We start from the raw sequence: 22417 nt of genomic DNA, 5'->3' as shown, positions 1-22417 counted from the left end.
TATGCAAGGTTCCCATTACTTCACATCAAATATTACACTAAGAAAAATATTTTTGGTGGAAGATTTTGCAAATTTGGTAAATAAATAACCTAAAAATTAATATTTTGTTGTTTTCTTACTGTACCGAAAATGAACCGAACCGTGACCTCTAAACCGAGGTACGTACCGAACCGACATTTTTGTGTACCGTTACACCCCTAGTAGGTATACAAAAGGGTGGAACAAGATGGGTTTTATAGGCAGTGAAAAAGACTCTTCTTTGGAGACAAAAGGGTTTGCAATAAATATGTTTTTTTGAAATCAACAAAAGACATGTTTGTGTGGACATGGCCTTAGCAACACAGGTGGTGCTGATCAATTAAACAGACACAACAGGATAACTCCCAGGCTGGACTCGGTTTAAAAGGGCCCCAGTTTAACACCTTCACTCACTCTTTGCACGGGCAAATGTGCTGTTAAACGACACCTTTTTCTAGCACCTAAAGACGCCATAAATCCAAACGCTTCAACAGTACAGACTGCACCTGTCTGGATTCAGTACTGATGAAACACAGATCCACTGTGGCCTCTTCACTTTGCTCATGGAAAGGCTGAACACAGGCGGGCGTGGTCGAATTTTGATGCAGTTTGTGTCCAGTCTGGTTTATAAGGTGTTATATTTTGGGTATACTCACACTATGATCCATGCCCGAGCATGGCAGACTTGAAGTAGTCCTCGGAAGCCTCTTTAGCAACACCTGAGTGTGTGTGCAAAGCTTTGCTGTCATTAAAGTGTCACTCAGTAATAATTGTGTGCTCTCAACACACCTCAAACTTTTCATCCCGAGCCATTTCTGTTAAGAACAAGCTGCCCCGTATTACATTGACTTGAATCCACTTTCCTGTTTACCTGTTGGCCAGTCAGACAGGAGCACTCTTCCTCGGAAACCTCGGCGCGGCGCTCGTTTATTCGCCTAAGCCCTCCACGTGTTTAAACCCGCCCCGGGCCGTGCGTTGAATCGACAGAGCACGCGTGCACACTGCTTCATGCTCGCAGACCGCCCCCCCAACCCCTCTCTCCAAAATAAACAGAGCCGTCGATCTCTGCACAGGATAAGGATGTTACTCGCCTTTCGTGAATCGTCCCAGACAAGTCATACATGGCCGGGCTAATTAGTGTGCGGGGAAACAAAGTAACTAATAATGTCACACAGGCACAATCTTCAACTATGAAAATATGCTCAAATAAAGGAAGCCTTTGGGCTTTGATTTCTTTCTTTCACCTTATAGAAGGTACTTCCCATTAGGGGTGTGACGGTACGTGTATTTGTATTGAACCGTTTCGGTAAGGGGGTTTTGGTTCGGTTCGGTGGTGTACCGAACGAGTTTCCACATGAACATATTAAGTAGCCGCCTCCGCTTCCTTCTGCCTCTGTTACTGTCAGTCCTCTACACAGCACCCAGCATTGTCCCACCCACACAACCATCTGATTGGTTACAAACAGAGTGGTAACAGCCAATCAGCAGTGCATATTCAGAGCGGTAACAGCCAATCAGCAGTGCGTCTTCAGAGCGGTAACAGCCAATCAGCAGTGCGTCTTCAGAGCGGTAACAGCCAATCAGCAGTGCATATTCAGAGCGGTAACAGCCAATCAGCAGTGCGTATTCAGAGCGGTAACAGCCAATCAGCAGTGCTTATTCAGTGCGGTAACAGCCAATCAGCAGTGCGTATTCAGAGCGGTAACAGCCAATCAGCAGTGCGTCTTCAGAGCGGTAACAGCCAATCAGCAGTGCGTATTCAGAGCGGTAACAGCCAATCAGCAGTGCGTATTCAGAGCGGTAACAGCCAATCAGCAGTGCGTCTTCAGAGCGGTAACAGCCAATCAGCAGTGCATATTCAGAGCGGTAACAGCCAATCAGCAGTGCATATTCAGAGCGGTAACCGCCAATCAGCAGTGCGTCTTCAGAGCGGTAACAGCCAATCAGCAGTGCATATTCAGAGCGGTAACAGCCAATCAGCAGTGCGTCTTCAGAGCGGTAACAGCCAATCAGCAGTGCATATTCAGAGCGCATGTAGTCAGTGCTTAGCGTTTAGCAGGTAAGCATCAGGCAGCGGACTCTCCCCAAATGATAATAAACACCTCCCAGTCAACTACTAGTAACATCACTATGAGCCCGTTGACCTTCTAGAAATATAAAAGGCAGCTTCAGCTCGCTCGCAGTCCTGGCTTGAGGTGAAGGCTAATTCGCTTGTAGCGTAACGTTAGCTCATTTTGCGGTGTGTGTGTGTTACGGACAGCAAAGCCCTGTCTGTCTGTTGTTTCACTTTACCTTTTTCTGTGTTGATTGTGCTGTGTTGAAGCAGCAAAAAATGACATTATGTTAAATGAAGAGTTTCTGTCTCTGATAGTTGATATAATAATGTAAGTGCATCATTAAGCCTACATGAACTCCATGGTGTTCAGGGATGAATAGTCTCTCCTATTGCTATTGTACTATTTTTTCAGCTATAGTTCCATGAATCATTAGTAATGCAGCAGCCTAGTTTTGAATGGCAGGGTCCCTGCTATCACATGTTGATACAAATATAACATTTACATCATAAATCAACTACAGGCTTCCCAAATGCTGTAATAAATTAAGCATGATAAGTTGACTTGAAACTGTTTAATGTTGCACTTTTTATATGTAGAAGAAAAGTTTTGTCATTTTATTTAATCTGAGCAACAACTTGAGGCAGTTTAATGTTGATTAACGTGGGCAGAATTATTATAGTGTTCCCAATGTTAAAAGGATAAAGCCATTGTTTACCAATTTAGTAAATAAATAACCAAAAAATGTATATTTTGTTGTTTTCTTACTGTACCGAAAATGAACCGAACCGTGACCTCTAAACCGAGGTACGTACCGAACCGACATTTGTGTGTACCGTTACACCCCTACTTCCCATACAAGTCCAGTTCAGTCTAAGGGTGTACTACCAATTGTCGGAATGATAGACTCTCTGCCACAATCCTGCCTGCCTCCTAGATGACATTTAATGGGGAGAAATCTCTTCAAAGTGTTTTTTTTTTTTTTTGTGTGGATCCATTTAGTTTAAAATAGCCATCGACTATTTAACGACACCAGAGAATTTGATTTAAACAAGAGTGTGCCCGGTGCCTTGGACCTGATAAGTCTGGACTTTATTAAACCTCAGCTTGGCGCCTCTCCAGCTCCGCGCAGCTTTTTAACGGTTGTCCCGTGTCTGGATTATGTTAGAATGCAGCGTCCACTGCCCTGATGTGGCGCCTATACTGTACTTCAGATGGTGATGGAAGGCGGCGACTGGCTAGTCGGCGGAGACCTGGAGGTGCTGGACCGGATCTACTGGAACGACGGGCTGGACCAGTACCGACTGACGCCCAGCGAGCTCAAGCAGAAGTTTAAAGAAAAGAACGCAGGTACGTCGGAATAGGGCTGGACCGATAAAACAATATCAATATATATCGTGACAGATGCTCAATCCACATAAATAATACATGCTTGATTAAATGTTTGATATACAGTATACACATTTTGGTTTGGTCAGAAGAAACCAGAAAGAATGAAGCATGGTTGGTTGCATTAACATAGGCACTTGCGGTCAGGAAACAGGAAGTGATCTGTGAGCAATTGGAGGGACACGCTTAGTAGCCAATCTCGTAACAGTATCAACTACCTATTTGGCTGTGCCATCTTGCTGCTGATTCTCTGCAGAGAGCAAATAAATTGGTGATAAAACAGGAAAAGTCACGTCGACAGTATGGCAGTTTAGTTTTTTTCAAAGGGATAGTCGTCCTTCGCCACGCTCGTCTTTTCTCTCTCGTCCCTTCCCTATTCCGATGTACGGAAACAACACAGGAACTAAAGTGCAGGAGTGTATAAATAAAATAAGTAATAAAATATAAAAAAAATGTGTTCCTTTAAAACAATAATTTGGTCCAAAAATATTTAAATAGTTATAAATTAATTTCCATACTTTAACAAGAATAACAGACCAAATAAACGTTACACAGACCACCTAACTTCCTGGCAGTAAACCTGCAAAATCTGTATTTCTTAAGTTTACATTTTCACACTTTGCACTATTTTGTTACAGTGTTAAGCATTTCATCCATATTTCTCTATTTTGCACCTTATTTAAAGAGGGTCTTAAGTGTTTATTGTGATTTTAGAATTGTGTTTACATTGATTGTTTTCCATGGTTGTGTTGACATTTCCATTTATTTCGGCCTTAATAGCTGATGCGATTATAACATTTAATATACTTTTCTCCTGGTCCATATTTTCCATAGGTCGTAAAAAATATCAATCATTATTATTATTGACCAATATAAAAAACTCATCGTGATCCCCCAGAACCACGTGGGAGACACCCGACTAAACTAAATAGCAGAGATCTAGCTAAGTTGCCACAACTGCCATGAAAAGTCCAGGAAGAAAGCTGAGAAATTGTTTTCTTTCACACGCCACGGCGTCCCACCATCAGAACATTTGGTGTGTAGTGATTTCAGTGTGACGTCTACGATATTTATCATCTGGGACAATTGCTTTTAACACATCTTGAAAACATGCTGCTGTCTGGGCTCGTGGCGCGCCTGCTCTTAAGAAAACTTCTATCAAAAGGTGTATATAATTGGACTAGGAAGCTCTTTTTCATTTCCCTGGCTCACAAAACAATATTGTTGACCTTTTAGCTATTTTATAACTTAGCATTCATGTAGGGGTGTAACGGTACGTGTATTTGTATTGAACCGTTTCGGTACAGGGGTTTCGGTTCGGTTCGGAGGTGTACCGAAGGAGTTTCCACACGGACATATTAAGTAGCGTAACGCACGTTGTGTAAACAATGCACACCGAGGCACAACACACGGCATGCTAGCAGCTAACGGGCTAGGATAGACTGACCATACGTCCTCTTTTCACCGGACATGTCCTCTTTTGCGGAGCTGTCAGGGCGGAGTTTCTTAAATGCCTCAAATGTCCGGCATTGTGTGTATTTTCAATGTACGTTCAGGGTTAAGAAGGGGTTAAAAACAAAACGCGCAGCAGCATTGGTGAGGGAGGGGCAGAGACAGAGAGAGAGAGAGAGAGAGTTATGATAAACGCGCATGCGTCGCCAGGCTCTGCTTTTTATCCATAGATTTATCACATTTAATTTTTTATTATCTATAGCAGGGGTGTCAAAAGTGTGCCCCGGAGGCCATTTGCGGCCCACAGCTAATGTTTTAAAGGCCCATTGTAAAAATACTATTCAAATAAACAAAAACATAACAAAAGTGAAATAAAAAAGCTTAAAGGTTAAATGTAATTTATAAAAAGTTGCAATGTTGACTAATAAAACAAAGCTGTTTTTTTTTTCTTTCAAACTGTCATTGCTCAAAACATAATATTGAATCAAAATCAATGTTATTATGAATTATTGACCTATCCAAGGTTCCCATTACTTCACATCAAATATTACACTAAGAAAAATATTTTTGGTGGAAGATTTTGCAAATTTGGTAAATAAATAACCCAAAAATGTATATTTTGTTGTTTTCTTACTGTACCGAAAATGAACCGAACCGTGACCTCTAAACCGAAGTACGTACCGAACCAACATTTTAGTGTACCGTTACACCCCTACATTCATGGCTAACACAATAGCTTTTAACTGTTGAACTTGTTTCCGCAAATAAAAACTACAATTTAAAAATAATGAAAGCTTTTGAGAAGCTTTGCAGGTTTGTGAAATGGTCTAAAATAAAAAATAATAAAAGTGGAATCTACTGTTAAACGCGGAATGTCACGGAAGTCGACATAATGTGACTGAAATGCTGTCATTGTCCGGGGAAATCATGTTTCACTCCCTCACCTTTCACAACTAAGAAATGAACGAGACGCACTGCAAAAAGTCACTGTTCAAAAACAAGAAAAAAATATACAAAAATGAGGGGTATTTTATTTAAACTACGCAAAATTATCTGCCAATAGAACAAGAAAATTTGGCTTGTCAAGACTTTCCAAAACAAGTCAAATTAGCTAACTTAAATGAACCCAAAAATAGCTTAAAATAAGTATATTCTCACTAATAACAAGTGCACTTTTCTTGGTAGAAAAAAAAAAAAGGGACCTTTTTGCTCAATATGTTGAAAAATATTTTTAAATGAAGTAAATGCTAGTGCCATTATCTTGACATAATGATATGCACTCGGCATTACATTTCTTGAAAGCAGCAAACTTATACTAAAAACTAGTTTATTGTTCTTAATGGAAAGGCAACAAGGCAAGCGCTTGTTACTCTCGGGGTCTCCTAGCCGCTCAGGCAAATCATATGGTCTAAAAATGCATTTTTCCATGGATAACATGACATCATCGCGCCAAGTGCGTGCTCTTTCAGTCAATTAGTGTGCATATATACAGCCCGGACCCCGGCCAAAAAATGTTTTCTTGTAGTTTTGAAGAATTCATCTGAATGTTCATGAACTATTTCTGTTAGAAATAGTTAGAAATGTCACATGTTAAATGTTTAAATATTAACTGTCAGTTTACTGTACTGTGCCAACTGTACTACTATATGAGTACCTATTTTCTATTGTTTCATTGAAAATAAAACAGCAAAGTCCATTTGGCTGTCATCTGTTTTAATTATGAGACACAATTGTGTTAAAGTCATGATTTTTATTTTTTACATGCTTGAAATAAGAAATGATGACTTTAAAAAAGTAGTTTTCTACTTGTGAGTGTTGATGACACAACAGTTGATATTCTAGTTTCAAGCATGTTTTACTCAATATAGCTCATCAAATCTCAGCAACAAGCTGTAATATCTTACTGACATCATTTAGGAGCAAAACACTTCAAACAAGTAAAACACTCTAACATCAAATCTGCTTAGTGAGAAGAATGATCTTATCAGACAGAAAATAAGCAAATATCTCCCTTATTTGACATATTTCATCTTACTTAGATTTCACTTTTTGCAGTGCGGCCACTTGAAAACACAGCGAACAAAAGTCTTTAGGGTTTCCGTGGGTCATTAAAAAGCATTACAAGTTATTAAATGGATTATGCAAAATTTAAGGCCCTAAATAGCATTAAAAAGCATTAAATTCGATGTCCAGAGGCATTAAAAAATGTATAAAATTGTAAGCCGGGACCGACTCATGGAGTGATAAATGAAAATGAACGTAATAATTTGCCGTCATCGATAAAGTGCTACGTCCCTGGGTTTCTTAATTCGTCTCTGGCTTTCAAACTGGATACAAGACGTCTCACTCTGTGCATCGCTCTCAGTGTAATTACATGAACAGAGTGAGCCTCTTGTCAGTCATCCAATCTTTGTTTCGGTACACGCAGGCAGAACCTACCGTATTTTTCGGAGTATAAGTCGCACCGGCCGAAAATGCATAATAAAGAAGGAAAAAAACATATACACTACCGTTCAAAAGTTTGGGCTCACCCACACAATTTAGTGGAATAGCCTTCATTTCTAAGAACAAGAATAGACTGTCGAGTTTCAGATGAAAGTTCTCTTTTTCTGGCCATTTTGAGCGTTTAAGTGACCCCACAAATGTGATGCTCCAGAAACTCAATCTGCTCAAAGGAAGGTCAGTTTTGTAGCTTCTGTAACGAGCTAAAGTGTTTTCAGATGTGTGAACATGATTGCACAAGGGTTTTCTAATCATCAATTAGCCTTCTGAGCCAATGAGCAAACACATTGTACCATTAGAACACTGGAGTGATAGTTGCTGGAAATGGGCCTCTATACACCTATGTAGATATTGCACCAAAAAGCAGACATTTGCAGCTAGAATAGTCATTTACCACATTAGCAATGTATAGAGTGTATTTCTGTAAAGTTAAGACTAGTTTAAAGTTATCTTCATTGAAAAGTACAGTGCTTTTCCTTCCAAAATAAGGACATTTCAGTGTGACCCCAAACTTTTGAACGGTAGTGTATAAGTCGCATTTTTTGGGGGAAATGTATTTGCTAAAAGCCAACAGCAAGAATAGACATTTGAAAGGCAATTTAAAATGTCTAAAGAATAGTGAACAACAGGCTGAATAAGTGTACGTTATATGAGGCATAAATAACCAACTGCTATGTTAACGTAACATATTATGGTAAGAGTCATTCAAATAACTATAACATATAGAACATGCTATACGTTTACCAAACAATCTGTCACTCCTAATGGCTAAATCCCATTTATAGTCCGAAAAATACGGTACTTGTAATTCTCTTCCACATCTTTTCCAGTGTATAACAGTGGTAGCGACGCTCACGTTAAAGCTGGTGCTGTAACTAATCATTTTAATACAACGGTCACTTTTAATGTGCACGTTGCTTCAAAACCGTAGGCGAAGACGTTACCGAAGGCGGGCTTGTGAAAACCGCCGAAATGACGTCGTAACAAGCTGACCAGTCACAGCTGCCCCCCAGCTTTATTTCAACAATAATATGACCAGTGTAAGTAACGCGTTACTGTAACGCCGTTAGTTTTGGCGGTAACTAGTAATCTAACACGTTATTTTTTTATATACAGTAACTCAGTTACCGTTACTGCATGATGCGTTACTGCGTTATTTTACGTTATTTGTATGTAGTATCGGCTAGAAACTGAAGATCTGAGTGTGTTTTATTGGAGCGCTCCGGTGGAAAAGAAGAGGCGTGCTTTCCCCCACCCACAGAAAGCACGCCTCCCCGCAGGGGAGACGTTCCTCCAGAGCCGTACTTCGGGTCTAACAACCTTCACTTTACCCGGAAGAGGGTCTTTACAGCTGAGGGTGAATGACGAGCCCGGCGGTTTGTTGCAACTTTGTGACTTTATTGCACGCAGCCATCCACCAAGCTAGAGCACCTACACGCACTCACTGTCGCCGCTCCCTCACCTCTCTCGCCCACTCACTCACTGACGTCACTCACCTCTCATGCTGTCATATCTTAAAGGGCCACACACACACACACACATACGCTACTCTCATAACAACTAACAAGACATCATGGCGAAGCCAGAAGTCAAGTTTTTTAACATGGAGACATTCTCAATACTTTTCTTTTGTCGAGCACAAAGAAAATAACATTTTAGTTAAATGTAAGTTGTGTCTTGGATTAAAGATCCTATCTACTCAGAGTTAAAGTGCCATTATGTTGCAGCTATTTAAAATAGTTTTGTCAATTTTTTCTGGCCTGAAATAAATTGGCCCTTTGAAACATATCTTTGTCTTTGTGTGTTGTATGTAGACCACATTGTTTGTGTGTTGTATGTAGACCACATTGTTTGTGTGTTGTATGTAGAGCACATTGTTTGTGTGTTGTATGTAGACCACATTGTTTGTGTGTTGTATGTAGACCACATTGTTTGTGTGTTGTATGTAGACCACATTGTTTGTGTGTTGTATGTAGAGCACATTGTTTGTGTGTTGTATGTAGAGCACATTGTTTGTGTGTTGTATGTAGACCACATTGTTTGTGTGTTGTATGTAGACCACATGGTTTGTGTGTTGTATGTAGACCACATTGTTTGTGTGTTGTATGTAGACCACATTGTTTGTGTGTTGTATGTAGAGCACATTGTTTGTGTGTTGTATGTAGACCACATTGTTTGTGTGTTGTATGTAGAGCACATTGTTTGTGTGTTGTATGTAGAGCACATTGTTTGTGTGTTGTATGTAGACCACATTGTTTGTGTGTTGTATGTAGACCACATTGTTTGTGTGTTGTATGTAGAGCACATTGTTTGTGTGTTGTATGTAGACCACATTGTTTGTGTGTTGTATGTAGAGCACATTGTTTGTGTGTTGTATGTAGACCACATTGTTTGTGTGTTGTATGTAGAGCACATTGCTTAGCAGAGTTGAGTGATGCAAATGCATGTCAAGTTGATCAACAGATTGTATTATTCTCCAGTGCAACAACAGTACTGAAATGAAGGCTAAAAGGGCATTAATTGGAGCCTTAAAAAAAGGGGGGGGGGGGAAAGTAACTAAATAGTTACTTTTCACAGTAACGCATTACTTTTTGGTGTAAGTAACTGAGTTAGTAACTGAGTTACTTTTGAAATAAAGTAACTAGTAATTGTAACTAGTTACTGGTTTTCAATAACTAACCCAACACTGAATATGACACATAAAATTCAAACCATTAGAACACCCAAGTAAAAATGTATCCATAGATTGTTTTCAAAATTTGCACATAGAAATGTTTTTTCTCTATAACGGTAATAGAAAATTGGAAGAAAACGAGCATAAGGAAAGAATAAACAAACGAAACATGTGCAAGGGAAAACAAAAGCAAATAGAACAAAAACAAAAGCATTATATTAAAATGTTTTTATTTTGTCTTTGATGGAAATGGTCTTTATAATGTCTTTAAGAATGTGGGAAGTTATCATGACTTGTTTGGTTTCTTAGTCCTCATTAGTGGTTGAAGCCCTCCACTAGTGAACACGGGGAGGCCGACTGCAACGTGTGCAAAAAGACCTCCAAACTTCGCTCAACGGGCACCAGCGTGGTGAAATCTCACAAGTCTGCGATTAAAGGCAGGCAGCAGTCAACAGTGTCACATTTCTTTGGCGTGACCCACAAAGCAACTTCTGCTATATAAAATAAATGAAAATAGAAACAAAATGTCACATTGGACAGTCTTGTGGGACAATTCTAATTCCCTAGTAGATATTATGTGACTGGGCCGGCACGCAAAGGCAGTGCCTTTAAGGCTTAGTGGCGCTCTGTACTTCTCCCTACGTCCGTGTACACAGCGGCGTTTTAAAAAGTCATACATTTTACTTTTTGAAACCGATACCGATAATTCCCGAACTCACATTTTAAAGCATTTATCGGCCGATGATATCGGCAGTCCGATATTATTGGACATCTCTCGTGTAGTCAGGCTAACCTCCTCCAACCTCCGAGGACAAAGCTACAAACAATGGGAGACCGGGCTTTGTGGAACGCTCTCCCTGACCACCCGAGGGCACCACAGACTGTGGATGCTTTTAAAAAAGGCTTAAAAACCCTTCTTTTTAAAAAAGCCTTTTTTTTGTTGATATATGCCAGGGGTCACCAACGCGGTGCCCGCGGGCACCAGGTCGCCCGCAAGGACCAGATGTGTCGCCCGCGGGCCTGTTCTAAAAAAAAAAAAAAAAAAAAATTAAAAAAAAAAAAAAAAAAAAAAATTTTTTATTTTTTATTTTTTAATTTTTTAAATCAAATCTACATAGAAAAAACACAAGATACACTTTAAATCAGTGCATCAACCCAAACAACCTCCCCCATGCACACTCATCCATACAAAAGGGGTTATTTCTTTCTGCTACCAATATTCTGGTTCCCACAACATAGACAACACATCTGCAAGGGACACAGTCCCTGAAGCACACATGATTGTATAGGCTGCTGGTCCACTAACATTTTCATTAATTACTATTTTTTATGTAATTATTTTTATATTGTTTTACTTTCTTTTTTATCCAAGAAAATTTTTTTATTTTATTTTTAAAAAAAGGGCCTTATCTGCAACAGACCAGGTTGTCAATGAAATTAGATTTTTTTTAAAGGGTTTTTTAAACCAGGCCCAGTCCAGATAATGTCCAAGTCGGACTCAGCAACACACACCTTCATTCATGTACACAGAAAAAAATTAGGGAACACAACAAATTGCATATAATTTATAAACAAAACAGGCACTTTGCATTCCATTCGAAAGGACGTTCCCTTTAGATTTCCGATCCTTAACATTTTACATTCATCATAATTAAGCTTAAGGCCAGATTGCTGTGAAAATATGTCCAAAAGATTAAAAAGGTTCCGCAAACAATGAGGAAAAATCTTATCTTTGTGAATCAGCCTTTTCTGACATGAACTTCATCAAGAACAAACACAGAACACGCCTCACTGATGCACATCTGCAAGACTCACTCAGAGTTGCAGTGTCAAGTTACACACCAGAGTACAACACACTAGTTAACAGCATGCAATGCCAGGCTTCCCACTAACTGACAAAGAAAGAGATAACAGATTTGGTGTCCAGTTCAAAGTGTGACATGATTTAAAAATTTGAGAGTTTACTTTTGTATTTTACATGAGTTATTATTTGTACAAACATGGTGCAAAGTAATTCATGATTTGTTAAAAAATGTTAGTGGCTAACTAGTTAAAATGGGATATTGTGATTTCACAAGACTGTCTTAGAAGTGATCATTTGAAAATGTTCAATTTGAAAAATGTGCACTTAGAGAAAATATAAAAATAAAGTGTTGCATATTGATATTTATCTGTTTCAATATATATTTATTGTGAGAAATCATTAAGATGAGCAGTGTTTCCACAAAGATAAATATCATTAATTATTAATAATAACAGAGTTAAAGGTAAATTGAGCAAATTGGCTACTTCTGGCAATTTATTTAAGTGTGTATCAAACTGGTAGCCCTTCGCATTAATCACTACCCAAGAAGTAGCCCTTGGTTTCAAAAAGGTTGGTGACCCCTGATCTATGCATACTAGTTTTAGCTATTTGTCTCTTCTAGTTTTTATTTGTATTTATTTTTTATTATCTTTTAATTTTTTTGTATTTTTTATTTTTTTAATACACTGTAGCACTTTGAGGTTGTTTACTCAATGTAAAGTGCTTTTTACAAATAAAATCTATTATTATTATTAGACAGTAGAAAAAGTACAATAAAAAAAAAAAAAGATTTTACAGAGCCTGATCTGCCCCTCAACAACCATCCTAAGTCATGCCTCATATAATCAATCATATAATCATCATATAATTAAGAATTCAGTCCAGTCTACTTTTCCCACCACAGACGCCGTTTTCGCCTTCCAGCTGCGCAACCCGGTACACAACGGCCACGCTCTCCTGATGCAGGACACCCACAAGCGTCTGACCGAGCGGGGCTACCGCCGACCCGTCCTGTTGCTCCACCCGCTGGGTGGCTGGACCAAAGACGACGACGTGCCCCTCCCCTGGCGCATGAAGCAGCACGCCGCCGTGCTCGAGGAGGGCGTCCTGAATCCAGACTCTACCATCGTGGCCATCTTTCCCTCGCCCATGATGTACGCCGGCCCGACGGAGGTTAGCGCCCGGCAAGAATGCTCACATGCGGAATCCTTCTCCTTGGTTGGGAGCCATTTTTTAAAAATATTTCTCCCTCCCTCGGCAGGTTCAGTGGCACTGCAGGGCTCGGATGGTGGCCGGCGCCAACTTCTACATTGTGGGCCGCGACCCTGCCGGCATGCCCCACCCCGACACAGGAAAGGACCTGTACGAGCCCACCCACGGTGCCAAGGTCCTCACCATGGCTCCCGGCCTAATCACTTTGGAGATTCTGCCTTTCAAAGTCGCCGCTTACAACAAGCTCAAAAAAGCCATGGACTTCTACGAGCCCAAAAAGTAAGCACAGTACTATATTTCCCTCCTTTTACTTTATCTGTCATTCTATCAAACTAGGGGTGTAACGGTACGTGTATTTGTATTGAACCGTTTTGGTACGGGGGGTTCGGTTCGGTGGTGTACCGAACGAGTTTCCACACGGACATATTAAAGGCCTACTGAAACCTACTACTAGCGACCACGCAGTCTGATAGTTTATATATCAATGATGAAATCTTAACATTGCAACACATGCCAATACGGCCGGGTTAACTTATAAAGTGACTTTTAAAACTTCCCGGGAAATATCCGGCTGAAACGTCGCGGTATGATGACGTATGCGCGTGACGAAGTCCGAGTAACGGAAGTTATGGTACCCGTAGAATCCTATACAAAAAGTTCTGTTTTCATTTCATAATTCCACAGTATTCTGGACATCTTTTGCAATTTGTTTAATGAACAATGAAGGCTGCAAAGAAGACAGTTGTAGGTGGGATCAGTGTATTAGCAGCGGACTACAGCAACACAACCAGGAGGACTTTGTTGGAGTGCTAGCCGCGCTAGCCGCGCTAGCCGCCGACCTCACCTTGACTTTCTACATCTCCGGGCCGCCAAACGCATCGGGTGAAGTCCTTCGTCCTTCTGCCGATCGCTGGAACGCAGGTGAGCACGGGTGTTGATGAGTAGATGAGGGCTGGCTGGCGTAGGTGGAGAGCTAATGTTTTTAGCATAGCTCTGTGAGGTCCCGTTGCTAAGTTGCTAAGTTAGCTTCAATGGCGTCGTTAGCACAGCATTGTTAACCTTCGCCAGGCTGGAAAGCATTAACCGTGTATTTACATGTCCACGGTTTAATAGTATTGTTGATTTTCTATCTATACTTCCAGTCAGGGCTTTATTTTTTTGTTTCTATATGCAGTTAAAGCAAGATGCTATCACGTTAGCTCGTAGCTTAAGCATTTCGCCGATGTATTGTTGTGGAGATAAAAGTCACTGTGAATGTCCATTTCGCGTTCTGGACTCTCATTTTCAAGAGGATATAGTATCCCAGGTGGTTTAAAATACAAATCTGTGATCTACAATAGAAAAAGGAGAGAGTGTGGAATCCAATGAGCCAGCTTGTACCTAAGTTACGGTCAGAGTGAAAAAAGATACGTCCTGCACTGCCTCTCAAGTCATTCACTGTAACGTTCCTCATCTACGAATCTTTCATCCTCGCTCAAATTAATGGGGTAATCATCACTTTCTCGGTCCGAATCTCTCTCGCTCCATTGTAAACAACGGGGAATTGTGAGGAATACTAGCTCCTGTGACGTCACGCTACTTCCGCTACAGGCAAGGCTTTTTTTTATCAGCGAGCAAAAGTTGCGAACTTTATCGTCGATTTTCTCTACTAAATCCTTTCAGCAAAAATATGGCAATATCGCGAAATGATCAAGTATGACACATAGAATGGATCTGCTATTCCCGTTTAAATAAAAAAAAAATCATTTCAGTAGGCCTTCCTTCTGCCTCTGCTTCTGCACCCAGCATTGTCCCACCCACACAACCATCTGATTGGTTACAAACTGAGCGGTAACAGCCAATCAGCAGTGCGTATTCAGAGCGCATGTAGTCAGTGCTTAGCGTTTAGCAGGTAATCATCAGGCAGGGGACTCTCCCCAAATGATAATAAACACCTCCCAGTCAACTACTAGTAACATCACTATGAGCCCGTTGACCTTCTAGAAATATAAAAGGCAGCTTCAGCTCTCTCGCAGTCCTGGCTTGAGGTGAAGGCTAATTCGCTTTTAGCGTAACGTTAGCTCATTTTGCGGTGTGTGTGTGTGTTACGGACAGCAAAGCCCTGTCTGTCTGTTGTTTCACTTTACCTTTTTCTGTGTTGATTGTGCTGTGTTGAAGCAGCAAAAAATGACATTATGTGAAATGAAGAGTTTCTGTCTCTGATAGTTGATATAATAATGTAAGTGCATCATTAATCCTACATGAACTCCATGGTGTTCAGGGATGATTAGTCTCTCCTATTGCTATTGTACTATTTTCTCAGCTATAGTTCCATGAATCATTAGTAATGCAGCAGCCTAGTTTTGAATGGCAGGGTCCCTGCTATCACATGTTGATACAAATATAACATTTACATAATAAATCAACTACAGACTTCCCAAATGCTGTAATAAATTAAGCATGATGAGTTGACTTGAAACTGTTTAATGTTGCACTTTTTATATGTAGAAGAAAAGTTTTGTCATTTTATTTAATCTGAGCAACAACTTGAGGCAGTTTAATGTTGATTAACGTGGGCAGAATTATTATAGTGTTCCCAATGTTAAAAGGATAAAGCCATTGTTTACACATTTGGTAAATAAATAACCAAAACATTTATATTTTGTTGTTTTCTTACCGTATCGAAAATGAACCGAACCGTGACCTCTAAACCGAGGTACGCACCGAACCAAAATTTTAGTGTACCGTTACACCCCTAACTGCCTGTGGGGATCATAAAGTCACAAACAGTAACACAGTTGCGCCTAATCCCCAGAACGTTTCAAACTAGCGAATGATTACCAACAATGTTCATGCGAGCAATGTTTCTCCTCTAAATGAGACGTAACCGCTGAAACGCTGCTCGCTGCTCGCTGCTCGGGGGAATGTTGATAATGACCACAAGCTTTTAATCAGGAACATTCAGTACATAACTCTGTCTGCTGAGAACATGTTCAGTCTGGGACGGTCAGTCTTCAAGAAAGCAAAAATCTGCTTCCAATTGGAATACAAATGTACTTCAAACAATGCGTCCAGAGCTAGTTCACACCGAGCTGTACTTTACTGGCGTCACATAATGTTTCTTCAGAGCGGATAGTCGTACAGTAGGGCTGTCATGTGACAGGAATAAGCTTCAGTAGTAGGGGTGTAATGGTACGTGTATTTGTATTCAACCGTTTCGGTACGGGGGTTCCGGTTCGGTTCGGAGGTGTACTGAACGAGTTTCCACACGGACATATTAAGTAGCGTAACGCACGTTGTGTAAACAATGCACACCGAGGCACAACACACGGCATGCTAGCAGCTAACGGGCTAGGATAGACTGACCATACGTCCTCTTTTCACCGGACATGTCCTCTTTTGCGGAGCTGTCAGGGCGGAGTTTCTTAAATGCCTCAAATGTCCGGCATTTGGAGTTAGGGTTGCGTGTATTTTCAATGTACGTTCAGGGTTAAGAAGGGGTTAAAAACAAAACAAACAGCAGCATTGGTGAGGGAGGGGCAGAGACAGAGAGAGAGAGAGTTATGATAAACGCGCATGCGTCGCCAGGCTCTGCTTTTTATCCATAGATTTATCACATTTAATTTTTTATTATCTATAGCAGGGGTGTCAAAAGTGTGCCCCGGAGGCCATTTGCGGCCCACAGCACATTCTAAAAATAGTATTCAAATAAACAAAAACATAAGAAAAGTGAAATAAAAAAGCTTAAAGGTCAAATGTACTGTATTTTTCGGACTATAAGTCGCAGTTTTTTTCATAGTATGGCCGGGGGTGCGACTTATACTCAGGAGCGACTTATGTGTGAAATGATTAACACATTAGCGTAAAATATCCAATAATATTATTGATGTCATTCGCGTAAGAGACGAAGCAAATGGCAGCGATCGTCACTCACACGTCAACCAATAAGAATTCGGCGGGGGAGGGTTGTGGCAGAAGTGCGTTGTGGGTCATGGGATGCTAACTGCTATATGCTATACCAGGGGTCGGCAACCTTTACCACTCAAAGAGCCATTTTGACCAGTTTCACAAATTACAGAAAACAATGGGAGCCACAAAACTCTTTTGAAATTTATAATGAAATAACACTGCATACAAAGTTTTTTTTTGCTTTGTGCTATGTATAAACCAGACACGCGGCCCGCGAGACGTTATTTTTATATGAATGCCGCTTAACAGCGTCATACTTGCCAACCCTACCGATTTTTCCGGGAGACTTCCGAATATTAGGGCAACTATTCTCTCGAACGTCTACTGTTTTTCACCCACATAACAATAACAAGGGCGTGCTGTGATGGCACAGCATTTAATGCCATCTACAGCATGTTCAAACAGCGTGCCAGCCCAGCCACATGTTGTATGCAGCTTCTGCTTGCACACGTAAGCAACAGCAAGGCATACTTGGTCAACAGCCATACAGGTTACACTGACGGTGGCGGTATAAAACAACTTTAACACACTTACTAATATGCGCCACACTGTGAACCCACACCAAACAAGAATGACAAACACATTTCGGGAGAACATCTGCACCGTAACACAACAGAACAAATACCCAGAATCCCATGCAGCCCACTAAGAAAAATATTTTTGGTGGAGGATTTTGCAAATTTGGTAAATAAATAACCCAAAAAGGTATATTTTGTTGTTTTGAACCGAACCGTGACCTCTAAACCGAGGTACGTACCGAACCGACATTTTTGTGTACCGTTACACCCCTAAATCAATGACATCGCTCCTCTTGCCGTGTGTAATTTAAACCAGTGACTAGAGATGCGCGGATAGGCAATTATTTCATCCGCAACCGCATCACAAAAGTCGTCATCCACCCGCCATCCACCCGAACTAACATTTTATCAAAACCACAACCGCCCGCCACCCACCCGTTGTTATATATCTAATATAGACGATGCAAGGCAGAAAGGAGACTGAGCAGTTAGCATTCCAAAACCCACAATGCATCTCTGTCATGACCCGCCCCCGCCGATTTCTTATTGGTTGGCGTGTGTGTGACGATGGCTGCTCGATCGTTGTTTTCTACGTCCAGCTTGTAATCTGCAGTATATGATTTCCTTTTCGCTGCCATTTTAGTTCAGTCTTTCTCAGTTTTTATAAAGTTACCGCCAACGTTGATGTGGTCCATTTTAATAGCTCCGGCAGTAGCGTATAGCATATAGCAGTTAGCATTCCAAAACCCACAATGCATCTCTGCCATGACCCGCCCCCGCCGAATTCTTATTGGTTGGCGTGTGTGTGACGATGGTTGCCATTTGCTTCGTGAGATGAATAATATTATTTGATATTTTACAATAATGTGTTAATAATTTCACACATAAGTCGCTCCGGAGTATACGTCGCACCAATGGCCAAACCATGAAAAAAACTGTGATTTATAGCCCGAAAAATACGGTATGTATTTTTTTTTTCTGAATTGGTTCAACCGCCACCCGCCCGAATCTATTTAAAATCAATTTTTTTCGTCATGCACCCGCCCGACCCGCGGATTATCCGCGGTTGGGTCCGCAAACCGCGCATCTCTACCAGTTTAGTAGTTTGATTCTATTTTTAAAAACAATCTATACATACCATAAACCTTCATCTCTGTATTCTCAGCTGTTGCTTGCTAGTGACAGTCACAACTATGGTACCAAGATGCTCCCAAGATTTCTCTACAGAATCTCCTCTCTGGTCAACAAAAGCACCTTGAGGATTCTGGCGGGAACTCTCGTTCAACCCTTTTTCCATTACGCATGCACCTCCTGGTACCCTAGCACCTCCAAAACCCTCAAATCTAAACTCCAAACATCTCAGAACAAGCTAGTCAGGTTACTTCTAGACCTCCACCCCAGATCCCACCTCACTCCTACCCACTTCTCTAAAGTGGGCTGGCTCAAGGTGGAGGACAGAGTTAAACAACTTGCACTGAGCCTGGTCTATAAAATCCACTACACCTCCCTGATACCGAAGTACATGTCAAACTACTTCCTTAACGTAAATGACCGCCATAACCACAACACCAGGGGGAGCTCCACTAACCACGTTAAACCCAGATTCCCAACTAACAAAGGTCTTAACTCATTCTCTTTCTATGCCACATCAATGTGGAATGCACTCCAAACAGGTATAAAAGAAAGGGCATCTCTATCCTCCTTCAAAACCGCAATAAAAGTTCACCTCCAGGCAGCTACAACCCTAAACTAACACCCTCCCCGGATTGCTAATAATCAAATGTAAACAATCAAATGCAGATACTTTTTCTTATGCCTTCTGATCTCTCTCTCTCTCTCTCTCTCTCTCTCTCTCTCTCTCTCTCTCTCTCTATGTCCACTACTTGATGTCCATACCCCCCCACACCCCCCTCCACACCCCTGATTGTAAATAATTCAATGTGATTATCTTGTGTGATGACTGTATTATGATGATAGTATATATGATAGTATATATCTGTATCATGAATCAATTTAAGTGGACCCCGACTTAAACAAGTTGAAAAACTTATTGGGGTGTTACCATTTAGTGGTCAATTGTACGGAATATGTACTTCACTGTGCAACCTACTAATAAAAGTCTCAATCAATCAATCAAAAACCAGGTTAGCCCTAAGAGGTGCTTTCACCCGTCTTAAACCCAAAAGTGATGTTTTGAAAAAGACTGTAATGTACAGGGCAATCACTTACTGGAATCCACTTCCACAATATCTGCTATCAATCACCAGCAGAGTGGCTTTTAAGAATAGACTAAGAGGAGAAGTATTGCGGAAAAAGATTATTCTAGATTGTACCTAATGTCATGACTGTTTTTATTGACTATTGACTATTTTATTGATTATGGGACAAGCAGTAGAAAATGGTGGATGGTACTTTTTTCGTCACTTATTGTTTGTCTTTGGTACACTAATGTGTATATTTTAGGCCATTGGTTCTTTGTTTTATTTTTGCAAAAATATATATATATATATATATATTTTTATATTGCTCTTTTTTTTTTGGTATGAACAATATTATGTAAACTCTAAGTTATTTTTTTTTTTGGGTTCTTTGTTGTTGCTATTTTTGTATTACAACATTTTATTATTTGATCATGTTGTACTGCATTTTAATCTTTTGTTTTGTGATTGCGTGATGTTTTTGCCTGGACCCCAGGAAGAATAGTCTCCACTGCGGTGTAGACTAATGGGGATCCTTAATAAACTAAACTCAACTACCAGTGACCATGTCAGGACAGAAATGCAGTCCTGTAAATAAGATCAGGAAATAAGGCTTAAGAGACCTCTTCTATAAGAAATGTATCCTTCATGATTTCTATTATTGTTGGCTGTATATGGAAAAATAAAGTCAGGGAGTCCAGGGTTAAATTGCCAGGGAAACCCTAAAATTTGATTCAACCAACTTTTTCCCCGGGACAAAATATCAGATGCCTGAAGTAAAACCAAAACTGACCGTGGTGATTTATGTTTTGACCGCAGCCATCAAGATTACGACTTCATCTCTGGCACACGCATGCGCAAGTTGGCCCGCGAGGGGGGCAACCCTCCCGACGGTTTCATGGCTCCAAAGGCGTGGGCCGTGTTAAAGGACTACTACAAGTCTCTGGAGAAGGCCTAAAGGTTCCAGTCAGGACAACGGAGCTGAAAGCCGAGGACACTGGGGTCTAATGATCTTTAAACAGGTGGAAGTTGGGACCATTGTCACACATACTGTACTGTAAAGTGTCACACATACTGTATGTACTTCATTTGACCTTAGGTTAGAGGTACTGAAGACTTGGTAGGGTTGAGGTCAAGAACAGTTTTTAAGCAGCTTGAAGTCTTTGTTCTGCTTGGAAAAGTACTGAAAGCGAAGATTAGGTCCAAACGAGTTGCTTTTGTTCCGTAACTCTGTACGTTACATGTCGAGTGCCTCGTCAAACACTTGCCTTGAAAAGGTCCAATGTGCGCGACAAAATCAGGACACGCCCACTTCCTGTCAAACAGTCCAACGGCGCAAGAGACGTATTTAAAATGAAGACCTGCTGTCACTAACATCACTTTTTAATGTCTATTTATTCTCCTAAAACTGTCATCATTTGAAGCCTGTTTTTGCATGTCCCGCCTCTTTTCTTACATCCTCTCTTACCCGTCTGACCACTTGTCTCATGTTCACCATCATGGCTGTCATTTGTAATCTGCCTTGTCCAATAAAACATTTATAGCCAAAGAAAAACCGCTTTATTGCATCCTCAAAGTATGTTCCTGATTTACAAACCCCGTTTCCATATGAGTTGGGAAATGGTGTTAGATGTAAATATAAACGGAATACAATGATTTGCAAATCCTTTTCAAGCCATATTCAGTTGAATATGCTACAAAGACAACATTTCATGTTCAAACTCATAAACTTTTTTTGTTTTTGCAAATAATCATTAACTTTATAATTTGATGGCAGCAACACGTGACAAAGAAGTTAGGAAAGGTGGCAATAAATACTGATAAAGTTGAGGAATGCTCATCAAACACTTATTTGGAACATCCCACAGGTGAACAGGCTAATTGGGAACAGGTGGGTGCCATGATTGGGTATAAAAGTAGATTCAGTCATTCACAAACAAGGATGGGGCGAGGGTCACCACTTTGTCAACAAATGCCTGAGCAAATTGTTGAACAGTTTAAGAACAACCTTTCTCAAGCAGCTATTGCAAGGAATTGAGGGATTTCACCATCTACGCTCCGTAATATCATCAAAGGGTTCAGAGAAGGTGGAGAAATCACTGCAGGTAAGCAGCTAAGCCCGTGACCGTCCATCCCTCAGGCTGTACTGCATCAACATCAGTGTGTAAAGGATATCACCACATGGCCGCAGGAACACTTCAGAAACCCACTGTCAGTAACTACAGTTGGTCGCTACATCTGTAAGTGCAAGTTAAAACTCTCCTATGCGAGGCGAAAACCGTTTATCAACAACACCCAGAAACGCCGTCGGCTTCGCCGGGCCTGAGCTCATCTAAGATGGACTGATACAAAGTGGAAAAGTGTTCTGTGGTCTGACGAGTCCAGAAAAATGTGTCTCCTCAGTTCCCAAACGTTTACTGAGTGTTGTTAAAAGGAAAGGCCATGTAACACAGTGGTGAACATGCCCTTTCCCAACTAATTTGGCACGTGTTGCAGCCATGAAATTCTAAGGTAATTATTATTTGCAAAAACAAAAAATAAAGTTGATGAGTTTGAACATGAAATATGTTGTCTTTGTAGCATATTCAACTGAATATGGCTTGAAAATGATTTGCAAATCATTGTATTCCGTTTATATTTACATCTAA

General features: G+C 40.6%; 1 protein-coding gene across 1 annotated transcript in view; it reads left to right on the top strand.

The window, feature by feature from the left end:
* papss1 (3'-phosphoadenosine 5'-phosphosulfate synthase 1) overlaps positions 1-21335 on the top strand; it is a 43120-nt gene extending 21785 nt beyond the window's left edge. The window contains exons 9-12 of the mRNA XM_062033355.1: positions 3287-3422; positions 12798-13066; positions 13155-13384; positions 20589-21335. Coding sequence (XP_061889339.1) covers positions 3287-3422; positions 12798-13066; positions 13155-13384; positions 20589-20727 — 774 coding nt within the window. The 3' untranslated portion in view covers positions 20728-21335. The remainder of the gene's footprint in view (positions 1-3286; positions 3423-12797; positions 13067-13154; positions 13385-20588) is intronic.
* Positions 21336-22417: the final 1082 nt, after the last annotated feature.

The sequence above is a fragment of the Entelurus aequoreus genome, linkage group LG22, assembly GCF_033978785.1.
Source record: "Entelurus aequoreus isolate RoL-2023_Sb linkage group LG22, RoL_Eaeq_v1.1, whole genome shotgun sequence".
Taxonomy (NCBI): Eukaryota; Metazoa; Chordata; class Actinopteri; order Syngnathiformes; family Syngnathidae; genus Entelurus; species Entelurus aequoreus.
This window is presented reverse-complemented; position numbering and strand designations above follow the sequence as displayed.